Source organism: Thrips palmi, unplaced genomic scaffold (genome assembly GCF_012932325.1).
Source record: "Thrips palmi isolate BJ-2018 unplaced genomic scaffold, TpBJ-2018v1 HiC_scaffold_6, whole genome shotgun sequence".
NCBI lineage: Eukaryota > Metazoa > Arthropoda > Insecta > Thysanoptera > Thripidae > Thrips > Thrips palmi.
In genome coordinates this window covers 7865957-7885197 of record NW_023144633.1, presented here as the reverse complement: position 1 = coordinate 7885197, position 19241 = coordinate 7865957, and the positions used below count along the sequence as shown (strand labels likewise).

The following is a 19241-nucleotide window of genomic DNA, read 5'->3' as shown; positions in this document are numbered from 1 at the left end:
ATAGTTTCACACTAAGCTCTTGTGGACTTTTTAAATGCATAATCATGCACTTTTTATGCATAACTGTGCATGCACGGATTACGTAGGTAAGGTGTTTATAGTATTAAGCGTCACTATGCCGCAAAATAGGCGATTTCTCTACGTTTTTCTTAACTTTTCGTGTCTTAAAAAAAAGGCCTTCCCAAAGAAGCATTTTGAGCCCAGAATGACGCCCGATCGGACGGAGGGAAGCGGAGCAGCTGCTAATCAATGTTTCGTCATGGACCGAACTGACGGAAGTCCCTCAGTCCGCAAAAATGAGTATATCGCAACCCCGTTTGCGCTGAAATGTTAGTAGATGAAGCGACTATCGCACCATCTACAACCATGAGCATCGCGTTGTTGAAAGTACAAAATTTTATGGAAAACGGGTTTTGATCGTTCACGTGCAATGCAAAAGCATTGCACGATGAAAATTGTATTTAAACGCGACCGATTTGGCGTTGAGTGCCGTTTAAAACGCTAAATAAAGCCTTAAGACGTTTACAAATGTGAAATTAATGAGTCAAAGCAACGTGAACTTGCGTGAACTCCAGTACTCATGTACTCATCTGTACACCGAACGCGGAGTGATCAAGGGAGTGATTCACCCCTGAGTCAGCCTTACCTGTGATTCACGAGGCAGTACTGATGCGTGAATCTGGCGGGACAGCTAGAGCACTGGAAGTCGAATCGGCCGTGCGGCTCCAGATGAGCGGGCTCCAAGCACAGCGAACAAGCGGACATGTTGTGGGCGGCCAAGTAGTGTTGGACGTAACGGTCCCATGTGAGGAACTCCTCGGAGCAGCCAGGGAAGGTGCACCAGCCGACGACGATGACCGCGCCGTCCTCGTGGTCGGAGACATCAACCAGGCCGTCCTCGTGCACTGGTAGAAGTAATGCGAACTTCAACGTTTCATTCAAGCGTAGAACTACGCTTCAAGACTGTACGCCCTTCCTGAAGCGTACGCTTGGTGTATACACACTAACTTCTTTTGAACTTTTTATATCCTTAGTTACGCATGCACGGATACGTCCATTAGGTATGCATAATATTATAAATACCCTATGAACGCATCTGTGCATGCATAACTATAGATAGAAATCCATTATTATGCATTTAAAAAGTCCATGAGAATGTAGTGTGTACAACTACGCTTCAAGGCAATTCCCCATAGATTAAGACAGGAGTGGATGAGCTCTTGTACGCTTCAAAAGAGGCGTAAAGGCTGTACGCTTCACGGAAGGCGTAATACTACGCCCTAGTTTTACCAGTGTGGTCGGAGACAGCAACGACGCCGTCCCCATGGTCGGAGACAGCGACCATGCCGTTCTCCTTGGACGGTGCTGAGGCAGACTCTATGGCAGACTCCATGGCCGGCTCCAGCACAGACTCCATGGCCGGCTGCAGCGCAGACTCCGTGGCCGGCTCCAGCACAGACTCCATGACCGGCTCCAGCACAGACTCCATGGCCGGCTCCAGCGCAGTCTCCATGGCCGGCTCCAGCACAGACTCCATGGCCGGCTCCAGCGCAGACTCCATGGCCGGCTCCAGCGCAGACTCCATGGCCGGCTCCAGCGCAGACTCCATGGCCGGCTCCAGCGCAGACTCCATGGCCGGCTCCAGCGCAGACTCCATGGCCGGCTCCAGCGCAGACTCCATGGCCGGCTCCAGCGCAGACTCCATGGCCGGCTCCAGCGCAGACTCCATGGCCGGCTCCAGCGCAGACTCCATGGCCGGCTCCAGCGCAGACTCCATGGCCGGCTCCAGCGCAGACTCCATGGCCGGCTCCAGCGCAGACTCCATGGCCGGCTCCAGCGCAGACTCCATGGCCGGCTCCAGCACAGACTCCATGGCCGGCTCCAGCGCAGTCTCCAAGGCCGGCTCCAGCACAGTCTTCATCGCCGGCTCTAGAACCTATGCGCAGAGGAAACAGTTTCTATTGAAAGCTACACTGCACACTAAATTCATGTGGACTTTTATAAGCATAATTACACATGCACAGATACGCAAGTAAGGTGTGTATAATATGATGCACAACTTGTGCATGCACAATTATGCATTTAAATAGTCAACAAGAGTTTAGTGCGTGCTAACATCCGCCCAGGGGTGGGGTCCCTTTGGCACCAAACCGCCTGAATCGCCGGAGGAAAAATAACATGCCTAGTTAGCTCCTGTACACTCTGGATGTCTATGCCACAGTGGATTATATGCAAGCTTAATACGAAGCAAGCAATATTCCTTCGAAACATTACGTTGCGTAATGAGTAACGCTATTCAACGAATGTGAGGTCATACTGGTTAGAATGTCAATTTTGTCACGTCGATTGAATACGGTATCACCTCCGTTGAAACGTGACACGACCGTTAATCAGGATGTCACATCCATTTGAACCTTTAACAACATTCGAATGAATATGACATCATATTCAAAGGAATAAGCGTAAGTCCACATTTCATCGGACATGACGTCATAATCGTTGAATAACGACAAACTCGGAATTTTTAATGCGACAGAGATACTATACCAAGGGGAAATAACTCCCGCCAAATTTTTACACTCAAATTCATTACTCATGGAAAAGAAAAGAAAATTCTTTAAAATTCATCTAAATTCGACTAAAATTCATCGCAACTGGACTAAAATTCATTGAAACTCGACTGAAAGTCATTGGATTTCTACACTGAAATTCACAGTGATTTCCCCCTTGTACTTTCCGGCGGCGACCATGCTCACTTACCACGCGGTGGAACTTGTTTTTGTGGGCCGCAAGATGGACGCCGGACGTGAACCCGGCTGTGCACATCGGGCACTTGACGTCGCCCTCTCCGTGCGGCTCTTCGTGGCTCTGCAGACACTCGGGGCAGGAGGCGGGGTCGTGGCGCGCCCGCCAGTGGACCCGCAGGTCCTCCCACCTCGCGAAGTCCTCCACGCAGCCCGGCGAGCAGCACCAGCCAACGACCACGGGCACCCCGAAGCCCGGAGACTCGGCGATGATGGAGACTTCCTCCAGAGGAACATCCGACGCCGCTGCTGTGTCCACCGGTCTCGCAGTCGTCGACGGAGAGCGGCCATTTCCTGTGGCGTCCGAAAGCACGCAAGGGTTCAGTAGCAGAAGGGAGAGCCACTGCACACTAAATGTCAATTTACTTTTTGCACCGGTATTAGTTATGAACAATTCAGTCCATAAATTAGGTACATTTTAGAACACGAAGTACTTTGAGCAAACTAATTTACTATTTTCTTCGTAAGCTTATGCTCAAAATAGTTTCTTAAGTTTTCAGAGTGTACACAAAATAGGGAAATATTGTCCCTACTTTATGTTTTCAATTGTACATAGCGTTTGCACAATTATGTTACTGGTTACGGACAACAAAAATAAATTGGCATTTGGTGTGTACCGGCCACTACTCCTGCTGAAGGCATGCTTGTCCCACACAACAATCAACCCAGCCACAAACCACAAACCCAACCACAAACATTGCTTCTTACTCCAAGCCAATAAGAAGCGAAGAAGAAACAGACAAAGCGTCGAAAAAAAAGTGAAGTGCTTAAAGGTTAACATGCAGCCTACCTTAGACAACGACGCAGGACAAAAACCGTACACTGAACATAAAACATTTGGATACAATCATTTAAGAGCAGTTCATTTTAAAAGAAAATGACTCAGAAGACCTCATTTAGTGCAGACCATCGAATTGTTTTATATCTTCCGAGGGCAATTAAAATGGACATCCTCAGTTTGGGCTCGGAGTTACCTGAATTAACGCGGTTGAAACAAACATTATAGACTTGTGAGAAAGAAAAGGAAAATGGGATAAAAAGGGCTCAAACGTAAGTCAGGGTTTACGTTTAAGTACCGATTTATCTCATTAATCCGAGGGGTGAATCACTGGTGTACTCATAGTGTACTCACAAGTTAAAAAACGGCAAAATCGCTAACTTGTTACGTACACGATTTGGCGTTGTGTGTCGTCTAAACCACTAGATAAGGTTATAACACATTTAAAAATGTAAAATTTATGTGTATTAGAGGGTTTACTCACCCGTACTCATGTGTGCACCAGAACGCTGAGTGACTCACCCCTCGCATTGACCCGTTCTTTTCAAAACTATAATGTTTGTTATAAGTAGTGCGATGTTAACGAATTCAAGCCCATGGCTTACATTAAAGGCGTACCAAATCCGAAAACATGAAAAAACGAGACGGTTGACACCTGAAAACGTTCCAGATGAAGTGCCACGAACATTTGAACAAAATCTTGCAACGCGGGCACATATTACCACAGCTGGTAATATGCAAAGTCTGTATGTTGAGTGCAGTTTTCACAGGCGTATTACTCCGTGAAAACCCTTTTTTTTTCAACGTTGCGTATGTGCGGCAAAAATAAGCGTATGAGCATGCGTATAAACGAACGTACATCCAGCGTTTTAACAGTGTGTTAGTAGTGCGAATACAAAAATCGTCTTATGTCGTCCGCATGCGTTTTTCTGTTTTGCCGCTCCTTTGATTTGGACTGCTTAAATCTATGTTCTCGGGGACACTTTACTCCCTTCATTGTTCATACGGTCTTGTCGGCTGTTCGCCTTGAGTCCACGAAATGCATGAAATGTGTGTTCATTGGATTATTTCGAATAAAAGTTGGTTGTGTTAAGGTCGGATTTTACTGATTTCTTGAGATTTTTCTGTGTGGGTTTTTTAAGTGAGGAGCGATTTGGACTATGTATATTGAAGCACTTTTCATTTTAGGTAAAGGGATAGTATTCTAGTGCGGGCACGCTCTGAAAGTCTTCCAATGAAATTTAATCTATTTCACAGTGAATTCGGCGCAAGCGTGACGCAAAACTTTCCTCAAAATACGAATCTTTATAGTACATTGAAGAAAAGAACAAAGACAAACCTTCGTAATACGAAGATAACTGCCTTCATATCATGCACGTGCCATTGCCTTCGTGTTATGGGAGATTTCTTCGTATGAAATTTACCGTGTGACAATAGTAGAGAAGGAGTTTGAGGTGACACTGGAAAAAATTGTGCAAAGGGGAAATAGGATTGTGAAGGTGATCTCAACTGTGTCTGAAAATCCTGAAGGCAGCACAATACACTTCATATACCCTTCAACGAAATTTCAGCAACGTTGCAGTTACGTAGGCGCAAGCTTAATAAGAAACGGTATTCCTGCGGAATACGAATCTTTTCTATATTTTCAGTGCAAGATTCAAAGAAAAACCTTCGTAAGACATTAAGAGCGTAAGAAGTGAAGTTCTATAGGGAATTGAATTTGGCAGAACAGGGTGAAAATCTGCTCTACCTCAGTACAAGTCAAAATTTTACGAATGAAACAAACTGTGCACTCTTGTTCCATGAACGTGACATCGCGTTAGAACGAATGTGAAAAAAATGTCACATTCTTTAGCATTCACTGAATCTACCGGCGTGACTTGGTGCCGCTGCAGGGGCGTGAATAAAATGTCACGCAGAAAAACGGCTTGACATAAAAAGGCATGCCAAAAATCGGCGTGACTGAGAATTTTGGTGTACACGTTGACAGTCAAAGAGGGTTTAGAGGAAGAAATCCGGACTGGACGTTGTATTGACCCAAAACAGCAACGGCGAGCCAGACGAAGGTGAGCTCACCTAGCATCTGCGAGCATTCCTAAGAAAGCGCGTGCCAATCCCAACCTGCGCGCCACCACAGGCTCGCGTAGAACTTGATTTATCGAGTGATCGGAATTGGCTTCAGCAGGTCAGTTGTGTACCAAATTCCTTAAAGGGAATTCTATAGAATTACGAAGCATTGCGTCACATGGGGACGTTCGTAAATAACGTTACGCAGTGTTACGATGACACTAAAAAATTCCGTGGTTACATACGGAAAATGTATGGAAAATGGGGTCTCCCTAAGGATCTCATGTAAACTTGTTCGGAAAACAGGTAAAGAACTTCCGTGGTTCTCTGTGGTCTCCAGAAGGATCTCATGTAAACTTGTACGCACACTCTTAAAACCTTACGAAGTATTTTGAGCATACGTATAACAAACTAAATTACTTTGTTATACGAAGAAATAGTTCGTACATTACGAAGTATTTTCTTTGTAAGCTTACGTATGCTCAAAATACTTTGTTATACAAACTACTTTTCTTTGTAAGGCCCAATATAGTTTGTAAGGTTTTCTCAGTGTAAAGTACAGAACTTCCGTGCTTGGCAAGGTACGGACGGTTCAGGCAAAACATTTACCAGACACGTTCCGTACTTGCTCCGTACTTTTTTTCTACCAGTGGACCCCTTCGCCCTGAGGCTGCGTTAGACGGGCCCTGAACACCATCCACCTACAGTCTAACGTTGCGCAAATTCCTCATTGAAACACTATTTCGACCCTTAACTACTGCTTGTTCGCTAAATTATTGAGTACTTCTTTCAAGCACAGCTTTTACACAGAATTGAACCTTAGAACACGCGAATAGACACTTCTAGCGAAGCCTGAAGTGAAGAACAAGAAGAAGAACATAAGCCGGAAACAGTTGCCAAATTACGCTCATTTCTTGATGACGAATGTTTATTCTCAATCCAAAAATTCAAGGAAGCTAAATTATGTAATACAATTGATTTAAACCTGCCAAAACCCCCGAAAAAGGCCGAATTCTGGAACTGTTTCCGGTCTATGTTCTTCTTCTTGTTCTACTTCAGGCCTCGCTAGAAGTGTCTATTCGTGCGAAACAACGCACACTTTAGTGCTTACTGACGCACAAGTTCGAGCAATCCACGATTTTGTGCAAATCTTGTCCGAAGTTTCGAATCGTAAATAGTACGGCTTATAATTGTGAGACACCCCTTCCCTCCTTTAGTGCACTGGTCGCCTGGACGGTGCGCAGGTTGTGGTTCATTCCGCCTGAACATCAAGACGCCTGGCTTAACCTTCTTCCCCCGCCCCATTTAAAAATTTCTGCGTACACCACTGGTAAGCGATGCCTCACGGACTTGTTACAGTACATCAGATCTAAGAACGTCACCGAGTCACCTGGAAACTCCACAAGGTGAGTGATGCTGAGGAAGATTCGAACGGAGAGTTGGATCCAGTCGCCCTCCTCATCGCCGAGTTGCACGGCGTTGCCAATAGTGGAAAATCGCTTGGGTGTTTGTTTCCATGGGGTGGCGGATGTCCCACGCGACACCGTTGAAAGCACTTCTTCCGCTGAACCACACAAATTCTACGCAGACCAATTGAAGCACGCGAAAGCTGCGACGAAGTGAATACAGCTTCACTCTCTCACTACGTACTCCTCACAACTGTTTAGATAGAATTTTGTACGTGTCACTTGCACGATTATGTGGATGCCTGGAATTTGCATTGTATTTTGCGTAAAAATGCATAAATTTATGCAAATTTGAGCACAATTGAATGCTAAATGTTACGCAGGTAAAATCACGCATCACCACGTTCAAGATTTACCTAAACATATAGCGTGTATACTTTTCGCGACGCGTCCCAGGCTGCAGCGCACACGGCCTGCGAACCGGGCCCGTGGCACAGTGGCAAGACCGGTGGAGGCGGCAAAAATTCAAGACGCGTTTTGAGCTCCAGAGGCGCTAAACGGGACTCGGACCGAACGTGCGACCGCCACCAATGGATTTCTCGTTCGGAGAGCAATCCATTGGTGGGGTCACACGTTCGTTTCGGGTTCTGTTTCGCGGCTCTGGAGCTCCAAACGCGTCCGGGATTTTCGCCGCCCCTATACCAGTCTTCTGGCCCACTGTCCGTGGCCAGTTCCCTCGGAAAGAATCGTACGCGCGGCCACGATGCCTGCCACCACGCGCGATGTGACCCGGCTGAAAGTGTGGACTGAACTGACGGACAACGCACATGGACGCGGACGGGCGGCGGCCGTGCGGCGAGGAACCGTAGCCTAGCAGTTCTCAGAAAGACACCCTCCGCCTCCCCCTCTCTTACTCACTCTCCCGCCCTCCGCCACCTTACGCCCGTGTGTGTAGGTGTGTGTGTGTGTGTGTGTGAGAGAGAGAGAGAGAGAGAGAGGGAGAGAGAGATAAGGCCTTGAAGCGGCGGAAGGGCTCCTCGTCTGCGTCGCTGACGTGCGCATTCCTTATGGGTCAGGCCACCTTCACAGACCTTTCCTTTCCGCAGGCTCCGTATCTCTTCGGACTTCTCCGACGCGGTCACTTCTTTCAAGGACGTCTGGCCGTGGTACACGATCGGTGGCGATTTTCTCCCTTTTGTTGTCAGGTAATCTTCGTGAGTTGAAAAACAGCCCTAAAAAAAATTTTTTTTGAAGAAAAAAAAAACACTTGGCTTAGCACAGATGATCAGGTAGACTGCACTAATACTGCACACATGCTGCCTCACATGGCACGTACACGTTTAAAAAATACATAGGGTTTAAAGACAATAAACCAGCCATGCATGAGCAGGTTCACAGCAATTAAGACAAAAATGCGCACACGGAAAAAAAAAATTTCGCTGATCCAGCGAAATTTTCGTTGAGCTAGCGAAATTTTGTTCGTCATTTGGGAACCTAGTAATATTTTCGCTGATCGGGCTAACTTTTGTTCGCTACTGAAAATTCGCTACTTCAGCGCACATTTTTGACTATAATAGCGAAAAATATAAGCTAAACCAGCCAAATAAATCTCCTAAAAAAAGCAGCGAAATTGTGTTTGCTGCCAGGATGTTCGTTACGTTAGCGAACACTTTTCGCTGACATTATGACCGTAAGTTTGTTGGCAACTTTCAAAAAGACAATCGGCCGATGATCTGGAATGTCGGCGATCTCGTAATCAGGGTACCAGTGGTAAACCTTGCCCAATTCTGCCCGGGATCGAACCCTCCAACTCTTTGTTAGCAGTCAGAGGCTTTGCCACCAGACCACCAAGCGACCTGAGGAGCAGAGGCCAGAGGTCTTCTCTTGACTTGGAAAGCCTTGCTATCTAGAGAACACACAGAAAACTAATGTAGCGAATATTGTTCGCTTGTCCAGCAGAAATGTTCGTTGGATGGCAATGAAAAGGAGATCGCTCGAACAGCATTCAAAAGTTAGCGCATATTGTTCGCTCCTCCAGCAAAAATGTTCGTTGGATAGTAAGTAATAAATTATCGGTAGAACAGCAAGCGGAAGTTCGCTACATCGACGATCCAAATGCACTCAAATAGCGAATTTGTTTGTCATTCCAGCAAATTTTGCTCTAGCAAACAGATGTTCGCTAACCTAGCGAAATAATTTTTTTCCGTGTGCACGTTACGCAGTATGTGCTGTATGAGCTTAGGTTGTCATGCATGCAGTACTTACTGCACACAATGTATATAATTCAGCTAAAAGAGAACGATAAGATACAAAAAGTATCACCGTAAAAAGGTCGTACACGAATGTATCATCGACAAAAGTCGTACACGAATCAATGTATCACCGTAAAAAGTCAGACATCAGCGAAATTGTCCCTTGTTCCTGAGGAAGTAACATCCTTGTCCGGTGACACATTCGTGTCCGACGTTTTTATCGGTACATTCGTGTACCTCCTTTTCGGCGATACATTCTAGTATTTCCCAGAGTGTGAGATTATCACTATCAGATTTTCTGTGTGAATCGCGCTATACATCCCAAATGCCCTATGCTAATTATGTATGGAGTGCAATTCAGCTTTGCAACCATTGGTGCGATGTCAACGGCTCTTCTAACGCATAGTGCATTATTTGACGCAAGCCTTTTGATTCCCAGTGATTGGCGCGTTTTCGCTCTCGTCCTCCACCTGGCCATGGAGACCCTGCCGAACGAGATGGTGCTGGAGGTGTTCTCGCGCATCTCGGACGGCGTGACGCTGCTGGACGGCGTCGGCCTGGTGTGCAAGCGCTGGCACGCCCTGTCTCGCGACCCGCACGCCTGGCGCAGCGTGGTCGTGGAGTTTGGCGACTACGACTGGGTCTGGCAGGGGGCCAAGCGGTCCAGGAGGAAGAAGAAGACGATGGACAACGTGCGGGTCTTACTGCACGCCCCCGCGATGTGCCGCCTCAGGTTGGTCTTCTTTGTTTTCCTTCTTTTGTTTCCCCTCTACATCTTGAGGGGACGCAACACTCGAAAATAGTGTAGAGCGACTATGGAAGAGTCCATTTGACTTACTTTGACTGTAGATGACTGCACTCTAAATGTCTTACAATGAAATTTGACCTATGTTATTCGTATGTTACAGTGAATTCGGCGCAAGCATAATACGAAGCAATATTCCTTCGTAATACGAATCTTTTTAGCCTTTTCATTGTAAGATACAAAGAAAAATCTTCGTAATACGAAGAAAAACCACCTTCGTATCATGCTTGCGCCATTTCCTTCGTAATATGGGAAATTTATTCAAGACATTTAGAGTGTGCTAGTCGACTTTTCGGCTGTAAAATGACTGTTTCGACTCGGATGGGCCCTTCGGCAACACGAAACGGGCGCCCCCAAACTGGCAAGTCGTTTAGAATGCCGAAAATGGGCAACAAGCTCTGATCCTCGCTCTGATCTGAAATCAATATATGGCATAAGCTGCAGAGTAAAGACCAGGCTTGCCAATTTCTGTCATTCAAAACCGCTTGCCAATTTTGTGGTGAAGCAAACTAGCCACCAGATTTGCAGTGACTCCTGATATGGTACACATTCACCTTGACCCCTTGTAGCCTGAGTAATTTTTTGTTTTTTAACTACTTTTGCAATCAGCTGGTCTTGGGGTTACGGTGGGCCGGTAATCCTGAAACCCCATGCCATCGCACTGTCCGCGGTGCGCCGCTGCCGTGCTGCCATTCGCGACGTCGTGCTGGAAGGCGTGTCCAAAATGGCGAAACCCGCCCTGGCCGTCCTCTGCGGCCTGCTCTGGCACACCAGAGGACACCTGACGCACCTGACCATTCGCGAGTACATCGGCCGACGGCTCGAAAAGGACGAGGCACCTGAGGCAGGAGTATCAGGTGAGGCATATTATAGGTGTACACTGAAAATGTCTCACGAAGAATCCCATAATACGAAGGAATGTCGCAAGCAAAACGAAGGCAGTGTTTCTTCGTTGCGAAGGTTTTCCCTCGAGGGGGCAACCACTTGAAATCTTTTCGTAAGGTAAAATATAAATGCGGGTCACGAATCAATTTTTAGGCACGAAGTAGCCTTATAGTATCCCCCAGGATTCAGCCTCGCTGGGATTTGATCGCGTGGCCCCTTATGCAAGTCGAAACCTCTCTGTACGATTTTGATGAGATTTTGCAGACTGGTAGAATTCTGAGACGTGATTTCAATTCTGGAATATGGTTGAAATCTTAGCGATAAATTTTGAGAAAATTGCCGTCAAAATCACTGTTTCCATAGCAAAGCTCGACTCGTCAACGAAAAGGGAAGAGAGAGGGGGGAGCCGAGCCAAACCCAACCAATAGCATGGCTCCTTTTCGCTTGTGTACAGGTTACCCCAAAAACGGTCGCTGCTTTGAAAAAGGACGTTCGAATAAAAAACTTTCCGCGACCGTGATAGAACAGATGTAACAATAGCACAAGAGGGTTTTTGGACGCAGTCTTTTCATTGGCACTGCCTGATGAAAATTTTTAATGGGAATGTCTTTGCTCATGCGCGGAACATTTGTTTGATGTTTCTTTTCATTCAGTTAGCACGATGACCACATCGCTCCACCTCGCGACTTTCAGTGCTCATGTTCCTCGAACAAGACTCACCTGCGATTCGAAACCATCCCTACTGAGTTTATAAAGTTTGTCAAACCAACCGTCGTGGTGTTATTACGTTGTGAATGAGAACTATTACACGTAATTGAAGAAAACATGACTAGAGAACCGCCTTTTGAAACAAGCCAAACAATTCAACGTCAGCAACAATGGCGGGGCAGTTTTAATGCGCGACTACTCGTGTTTTCGGCTTCGCTATTTTCGCAAGGGCGCAGTTGCCGAGAAGATTGTTGCCAACCCGCGAAAGTTAATTTACTGCCTCCTTTCCCCACGAACATTTAATAATGATTGACTTCAAAGATGTTCCAGTGTGGAATACATTAGCATTGGAATTTTTCGAATTTTACGGCATTTTGATTTGATTTCTTTTTGTTGCCAAGTTTAAATTTTGACGGGTGGCACACCGACCACATTGATACCCTTGCCATTCGTACCTAAACCACCCCCTATCCCTTTTACACAACTTTTTTCCTTTCTCCACACTCCTACACAATAACTATATTGACTTCGTGACTCCTAGGATTTCTTGAAATCGTATTTTTTTTTGACGGGCCGCTTCAAATCCATGCATGAGCGAATCGGTTTCGATTTCGGTATGGGTCCTCCCACAACTTTCCTTTGTCACCTGAAACAGCAGGGATGTCGAAACAACGACCAGAGCGCTACCTATAGGGCAGCAAAGAAAGACCTCAATATTCGTTAGGAAAATCGGGCCTATTCGAGGGCAAGAAAAAGGGGGAAAGGGGATGGTTTTGGAACATTTTTAAACAATCGAATTATGGGAGTTGGACCGCCCTCGCTGGTTGAGGTGACTAATAGGGGCAGAAACATAAGTCAACCGTAAGTTTCGCAGAAATTTTAAAAGGCTAATTGCACGGGTAGCTTTAAAATTTGCTGCCCCACAATTGGTTCCAAAAATCAATTGTGGACCAAAACAGCTTATTATTGAAACGGCCATAGTTCAGTAAACGACGACGTTAGGCGGTGCTGCTATACTGCAAAACGAGGCCAAGATATCATATTTAGATGCCTCAAACCCACTTGGGCTACTTGTTCAAAATTTATACTTTAAATATGCACTTTTCTAAAAAGTGACCCACAGTTGATTTTTTAAGTTGAACAGGATTCCTCGAATGTAGGGATTTTGCCGAGATTCGCAGCTATTTAACGCAAGCGTAGGACTCCTGGCCGGCCCGTGTGAACTGATTTTGCTCAGAACTGACTACTGGGGTGGCGCATTTTTGGCAACGTTTCTAAGAAAACTTGGTAAAAGTCAGGATTTCGAATTCCCCACGTCAATGCGCGAGGGTTGAGCCTTAACTTAAAGACCTGAGAAGTCGCGCTAAGTTTGTAATGCCATGAAGCAACTTTCGCGCGATATTATCGAAAAATCACGTTTTTCGGTTCACCCTATTCATCACATTGTACCGAGGGGGAAACAACCTGCAGTTTGGTGTACGTTTTCCCTTCAAATAACGTTTAAATAGCGTTAAAATTATGGTAAAATAACGGTCTACACAATTTTTGGAAGTTCGTGGCCCCTCTCATTCCACCGGTATGTGCCGACATACACTCTAAATGTTTTTGTTCAAATTTCGTACGAGACACCACAGTTTTTTGTGCACACGAACTTTTCGCACAAATTTGTACGAGATTTTGCACAAAATGGGGAATTTTGTGAAGTGTTTCGTACAAAAATTGTACGGAAAGTTTGTGTGCCCAAAAAACTGTGATGTCTCGTACAAAATTGTACATAACATTAAGTGTGTACATTCCTTGTTGAAACAGTGGATGTCGAGGAGGAGTGCGCCTTGTCCCCGGAGCAGGAACAGAGCGACGCGGTGGCTGCCTGGGCCGAACAGGACGGCTACGACTCGTGGTCTCTACCGGGTGTGCTGGCGCAGCTGCACCGGCTGGAAGATCTGAGTCTGGACCTGTGCTGGGAATTCCCGTACGACGATGAGCTACAAGTGGAAGGGGAGCTCTTGCCCGCACTCAGGTTAGTGGCCCTCCTTGGTTACGCTGAGCAGCGGAGATTTTGGCTCACTGTAATTCAATGGGTGAGACATCTCACCAATTTTCAACTGTACACGAATTTATCACCGAAAAAAAAAAATGGTTGGACACGCATGTATCACCGAAAGAAAAGGTGAGACACCAGCGAGAGTGGCCCCTGTTTTCCAGGGGAAGTGAGTGGTCATCGGACAGAACAACCTATTTTCAATGGGTTTCCCATGTGACTTACGTCCTTATGCCCAACGGCCGCTGAAGTATCACCCGTTTTTCGGTGATGCCTTTGAGTACGACCTTTTTTCCGGTGATACATTCGTGTACGACTTTTTTTCGGTGATACGTGCGTGTACGACCATTTTTTCGGTGATACATTTTAGCGTCACCCTTTTTTCGGTGAGACAGTTATGTCTCACCCCTCAGAGAGTGAGATGTATCACTATTTGATTTTCAGTGCTGGTGTAAATTGTTGCACTCTCATTCCAGGAACGTGACGTCACGTTGAAACGAATGGGTCAAAATGTCACGTTCCTTTGAGCATTATGTCACCTTTGTTTGAATGAGAATCATCCAGAAATTAGCTTATTCACCTTTCAAATAATGTATTAATAATAATGTAATAATTCAAATAATATGTATGCTCAAAACACTTCGTCTTCGTAAGGCTTTAAGAGTGCGGTATTTGCAAAACGCTTTGCACCGATCGAAAGATCATGAAATGTAGCGCCCCTTTAACAAGTTGCACCTCCCGCAACTGTCACTTCAGCCCACAATAAATCGAAGTGAAAACACCGAAAAGTGCAATAAATCAAGCGATTGAACACCGGTAAAACTAAAGCGTAGTATTACCCACTGTTTTCAAGCGTAATCAGTTTACGCTTGAAATCAAGCGTAACAGGCTCATCCGCCAAGATTCCCCCTGCATAGGGGAATTTCTAGTATATGCTTGATTTCAAGCGTAACTTTATGCTTGATTCAAGCATCTCGCCGGACATCCTTCGGGATTCCTAAAAACAAATTCCATTGGTGCACGTATTGCACCTTTCTGAATCCATTGGTGCTAATTAAATTAGCGTCCGGTCAAAACTGCTGCCACAAACTGGTGAACAAGAGGCCAAGGAGGCCAAGGGGGCCTTCCGTCGGCAGGCAGGACGCCCTCCGTTGATACAGAGTGGATAGTGATCGAGTTCTCTGCCACCAGGTACCTGCGGTTAAAGTATGATTTCCCTATCGATCTGGCGGTGGACTTGATCCGCGGCACGGCAGCCAGGCTCCGCCACCTCAGCCTGCCCGACGAGTATTGGGAGGCCAAGTTTGCAATGAGCTTGTTTGACGATGTGTCGGGCCTACCATCCCTACCATCCGAGGTCATTGACAGCGTGGCGGAGTGTCTCCAGCTCCGCAGCCTAGCTGCCAACCTCATGCATGTGACCTGCGTGTTCAACATGCGACGGCTTCGCTCCCTGCACCTTTGGCTGTCGGGGCAAGAGGTGCGTGGACCAGTTACCCTCCAGGGTCGACATCTACTTGTGATCGCTTGGGGGACGACCCGCTTAACAGTTTCGAAGGCACAGTAGATTCAAGTTCCCAGGGTACACTGATTTCCGTTTCCTGAGACACAGCGACCCCCGCAGCTTCGAGCACGGTTCAAACCAGTCAAAATTGGGTTCAAACCCTGTCAAAAACGAAAACAAAGAGCTCAAACCCTAGTATGGCCATCACTGGGCCGGGACACTGGCCATCACTGTGCAAACTGTACTGATATTTTGGCTGATTTTTTCGCAAAGAATAAATTTTATTTTGCTCGTTTTCAACCTTGGGAATCCTTACTGTATCCTTCTTGTATGTTCCTAAAAGTTTCCATACCGATGAGACGTATGGAGACTAGTAAAGAAGTAAAAGGCGCATCATTGCGCTAAAAGTGGCCATCACTGGGCACCATACTTTAGTTGTGCGAGACCTGCCAACCTAGAAACCTCCGACGAAGTCCCGGCCCATAGGCCCGATCGACCCCGACCGGCCCCGACCCGGCCCCGACCCGGCCCCGACCCGGCCGAGACCCGGCCCCGACCCGGCCAACCCGGCCCAGACCCGGCAAAGACCCGGGCCCAGACCGGCCGGGGAGGCCGGGCCGGCCGACACCCGGTCTCCCTATAGGGACCCGGCAAACCCGTTGGCCAAGCCCCGGCAGATTCCATCCGAGTCCGGCCAGTCGGCCACGGTGCAAGAGTGCGTTCACCCGAAGAGTGGTCACCCTACACCGTAAGTCCGGTGAACCCGCCACAGTCCGGACTGTACGTGTAGGTGACCAGTCTTCGGGTGGCGCACTCTTGCACCTTGGCCGGACTTGGCCGGACTCCGGGTGGACTCTGCCGGCTTGGCAAGGCCCTTTGCCGGGCCCTATAGGACTGACCGGTGTCGGCCGGCCCGGCCCCTGGCCGGGTCTGGGCCGGTTTTGCCAGTCTTGGCCGGGTCTGACCGGGTCGGCCGGTCGGGGCCAAGGTCCATGACCGGGTCGGGGCCGGGTCGGGGCCGGGTTGGGGTCGTATCGGGGCCTATGGCCGGGAGTTGTGGAGCCCTGGGAAGACCTCAAGGGGGCAACCACTCTAGAAATCTTGTGTCCCCTTAGTGCTTAAAATCTCTGGGAAATCTGAAATCTTGCCCCAGAAATGGCCAAAAACAAGCTAATTTTGGGCGGAATATCGGTTAAAATCTTGCGAAATCCGACGAAATCTTTAGCCTTAAGAAATCTTGTGTCCCCAAACATCCAATGTGGTTACCCCCTCGCGAGACCTCCATATGTAGACAGTTCGCTTTGTGTGGTTCGAGTCTTCGGAATGTTTGTTGTTTCAGGTTAGGTCCGAGGATGCAGTTGCTACCGCACAATTGCTGGCCCGGCATGGTGAGTCCCTGTCCGGGCTACGTCGCCTTGACCTCGAACTCGGTTCGGGGGCCACTGGGGACAGTCTGGATGACCCGCCGCTGTGGGAGGGGGCGAGGACCTCGGTAGCGGAGCTCCTTCTGGCCGTGGCTCACGCGGCGCACAACGTCACTGAATTGCGTCTAACCCTGGACTGGAACTTTGAGGTAACTTCGTGAACCGCTGCCATCGGACCAAAACAGCATCCCGTTCCTTCGTACGTTTTACACATTTTGGTTTTAGACGCATGGGAATCAGAATTCTACTTATTTCCATTTGAAAGAAGCTTTTAAGTGGTACGCAGAACTTTTTCCATCGTGCAGAACCTTCTTATTTTAAGGTTCAAGCGAAATATTTTTACGTGCCCTTCACATATTAAAATATATTAAAAGTATACTTGAAAAATTTTTAGTCACCTTTCTGGCTTGGCTTTAAAATTAGTGAAACACTAGCACTGTGTATTGGTGCTACCCCTTAATTTTCTAAGGAATATCTTATCATCCATTGGCATTCAGAGCTGATAGTTAACTCCAATTTTCGGCGTGACTTCCGTGGCTTTCTTTGTATCTAATAACAATGAAAATGCAGAAAAGATTTTTATGACAAAGGAATATTGCTACGTATTCATTGATATTTCTAATGTTATAAGTTTCATACAATTTGCTGTGATTAAAAGGCTAGTGTGATTCCTTCATATTATCGCATCTGTGGCAGCAATAAAAAATGATCGCTCTAAAATTGTCATAAGTATCCCAGGTTTTGGCCGCTCTAGGCTCAGATTATCACAGTTTGGGTGTGATAAAATGATCACTACGCTAATAAAGCGATAAATGCGCTAATGCAATAGGGCCCGTGCAATGGTGAACCGTTATGTTTGGCCAGAGTCACTGCCGGGTAAAGAACGTTCTCCGCTCGCTGAGGGCCGAGCTGCCGACGCTACGAAATCGCTCAAATCTCGGGAATGCTAAGTCTTTAGGACCAAACAAAACCTGTTCTGGCATCACCTGATTTCGTACTTTCATACTAAGGACACGAAGGATACCTAGGAATAGATTTTAAAATTAAGTCCACTCTACAAAAAATGTCCTGTCAACGCCGTTAATTTATTACCAATGTTTGCTGTTATGCAATTCACGGCGTTTGCTGTGAACTAGTTCACGGCGTTCACTGTGATCTCGGTTACAGTGTTCACTGTGATCTGGCCACAGTAAACGCCGTGAATAGGAGCCTGATTTGCAGTCCTTCGGTGCTCAGCGGCGTCAAACTCACAGTGTTTACTGGGGACCAGATCACAGTGAACACCGCGAACAAGATCACAGTAAACGCTGTGAATTGACGACCTACAGTGAAAACTGGTAATAAATTAACGGCATTTACAGGACATTTTTGGTAGAGTGTCTGCAAGCGAAAAGCCGCGGCAGTTCAAATAAGGGTACGCGTAGCACCATAATGTAACTCTTAAATTCACCCGCGGGAGCGAATTCTGTGAATGATATTGCGATAAAATGTTTCGGATATCTTAAGGAACAAACTAGTAACAGAAATCGGGTGGAAAACGCAGACAATACTAAAATATCGCTTGTTTCAACCGTCTTGCAGGCGTCTCCTGCTGGCCCTCAGCGAGCACACTCTCAACATCTTATGACCGTTTTTATACGTATTACGATGGTTTTTCATCGTAAGGTACGCATAAATTTGCACATACGTAATATGCATAGATTTCAGCGTAAGGTATGCATGATTTAACCGTATTACGCATGGTTTCTTCATAAGGTACGCATGATTTCATCGTATTACGCATGAATTTCATTGTAGTACGTATGTTCTCATTTCAATGTAAGTTATGATGACCCTTTCATCATAAGAATCTGAGGGTGCAGGATTTGCCATACATCGTGTCGCCATATTTCGCATATTGGAAGTGCTCTGTTCAATAATTACTGCACCTAGAATGCAATAACTTTTTCATTGCGCTACTATGCAATAAAAATGTTATTGCTTTTTAAATTAGTTCAATATTACACTTGGAAAATCAGTGTCACGCTTGCGCCGCGAATTCAATGTAACATATTTTTCATTTCATAAAACATTAAGAGTGAACAATTTTTGTTTTCAGGACTTGATCGACAAGATCCTGGGCTGTCTGCCTCGCCTTCAGGAAGTTCACCTTCATTGGTTCGGACAGGACGACCATGTGGACGCACTCTCCGCACTCCCAGATTTGCGATCGGTGACTGGGTGGACGAAGCTCACTGGCGTGAAGGCCGATCTGATCATGACCAACCTGAAGATGGCGCGACCAGACCTCAAGCTGTCCATTAAGCAAAGTGAATTTTAGGTCCCAGGATAACTGGGATTTTGTTTAATTTCATTTAGTGTGCCGCTTAAGTAGTCAAGCAGTGTTGTGAAATGGTTTTTTATCTTCATGTAGTTTTAGAGAAAGTGTTACAAAAATATTATAAATTTTATTGTAAAAATTTTATATACAAATGTTACATTGTTTACCAATATAATAGAACTGAAATGCACTTGGTACAAAAACGGAGGCAGCTTGATTTTATTCAATAAAATTTTTTATGACTGAA

The 19241-nt window shown here is 46.4% G+C and overlaps 2 protein-coding genes across 2 annotated transcripts in view; one reads left to right on the top strand and one right to left on the bottom strand.

The window, feature by feature from the left end:
• The window catches only part of LOC117651722, a 14868-nt gene extending 9055 nt beyond the window's left edge, over positions 1–5813 (bottom strand). Inside the window, exons 1-4 of the mRNA XM_034396025.1 lie at positions 5659–5813; positions 2761–3098; positions 1291–1936; positions 647–905 (exon numbers count right to left, since the gene is read on the bottom strand). Of these exons, the coding sequence (XP_034251916.1) occupies positions 647–905; positions 1291–1936; positions 2761–3098; positions 5659–5665 (1250 nt within the window). The 5' untranslated portion in view covers positions 5666–5813. The remainder of the gene's footprint in view (positions 1–646; positions 906–1290; positions 1937–2760; positions 3099–5658) is intronic.
• On the top strand, positions 5741–19241 carry LOC117651723. The gene is made up of 9 exons (XM_034396026.1): positions 5741–5767; positions 6867–7055; positions 8162–8260; positions 9747–10040; positions 10722–10969; positions 13515–13725; positions 14938–15226; positions 16590–16823; positions 18773–19241. The coding sequence occupies exons 4-9, from the start codon at positions 9784–9786 to the stop codon at positions 18992–18994; spliced, it is 1461 nt and encodes a 486-aa protein (XP_034251917.1). The 5' UTR covers positions 5741–5767; positions 6867–7055; positions 8162–8260; positions 9747–9783; the 3' UTR covers positions 18995–19241.

Coding starts and splice junctions, on each gene's coding strand:
- LOC117651723 (XM_034396026.1), top strand. CDS start 9,784: ATGGAGACCCTGCCGAACGAGATGGTGCTGGAGGTGTTCTCGCGCATC. Junction 10,041..10,721: donor CCCGCGATGTGCCGCCTCAG/GTTGGTCTTCTT, acceptor TTTTGCAATCAG/CTGGTCTTGGGGTTACGGTG. Junction 10,970..13,514: donor ACCTGAGGCAGGAGTATCAG/GTGAGGCATATT, acceptor TTGTTGAAACAG/TGGATGTCGAGGAGGAGTGC.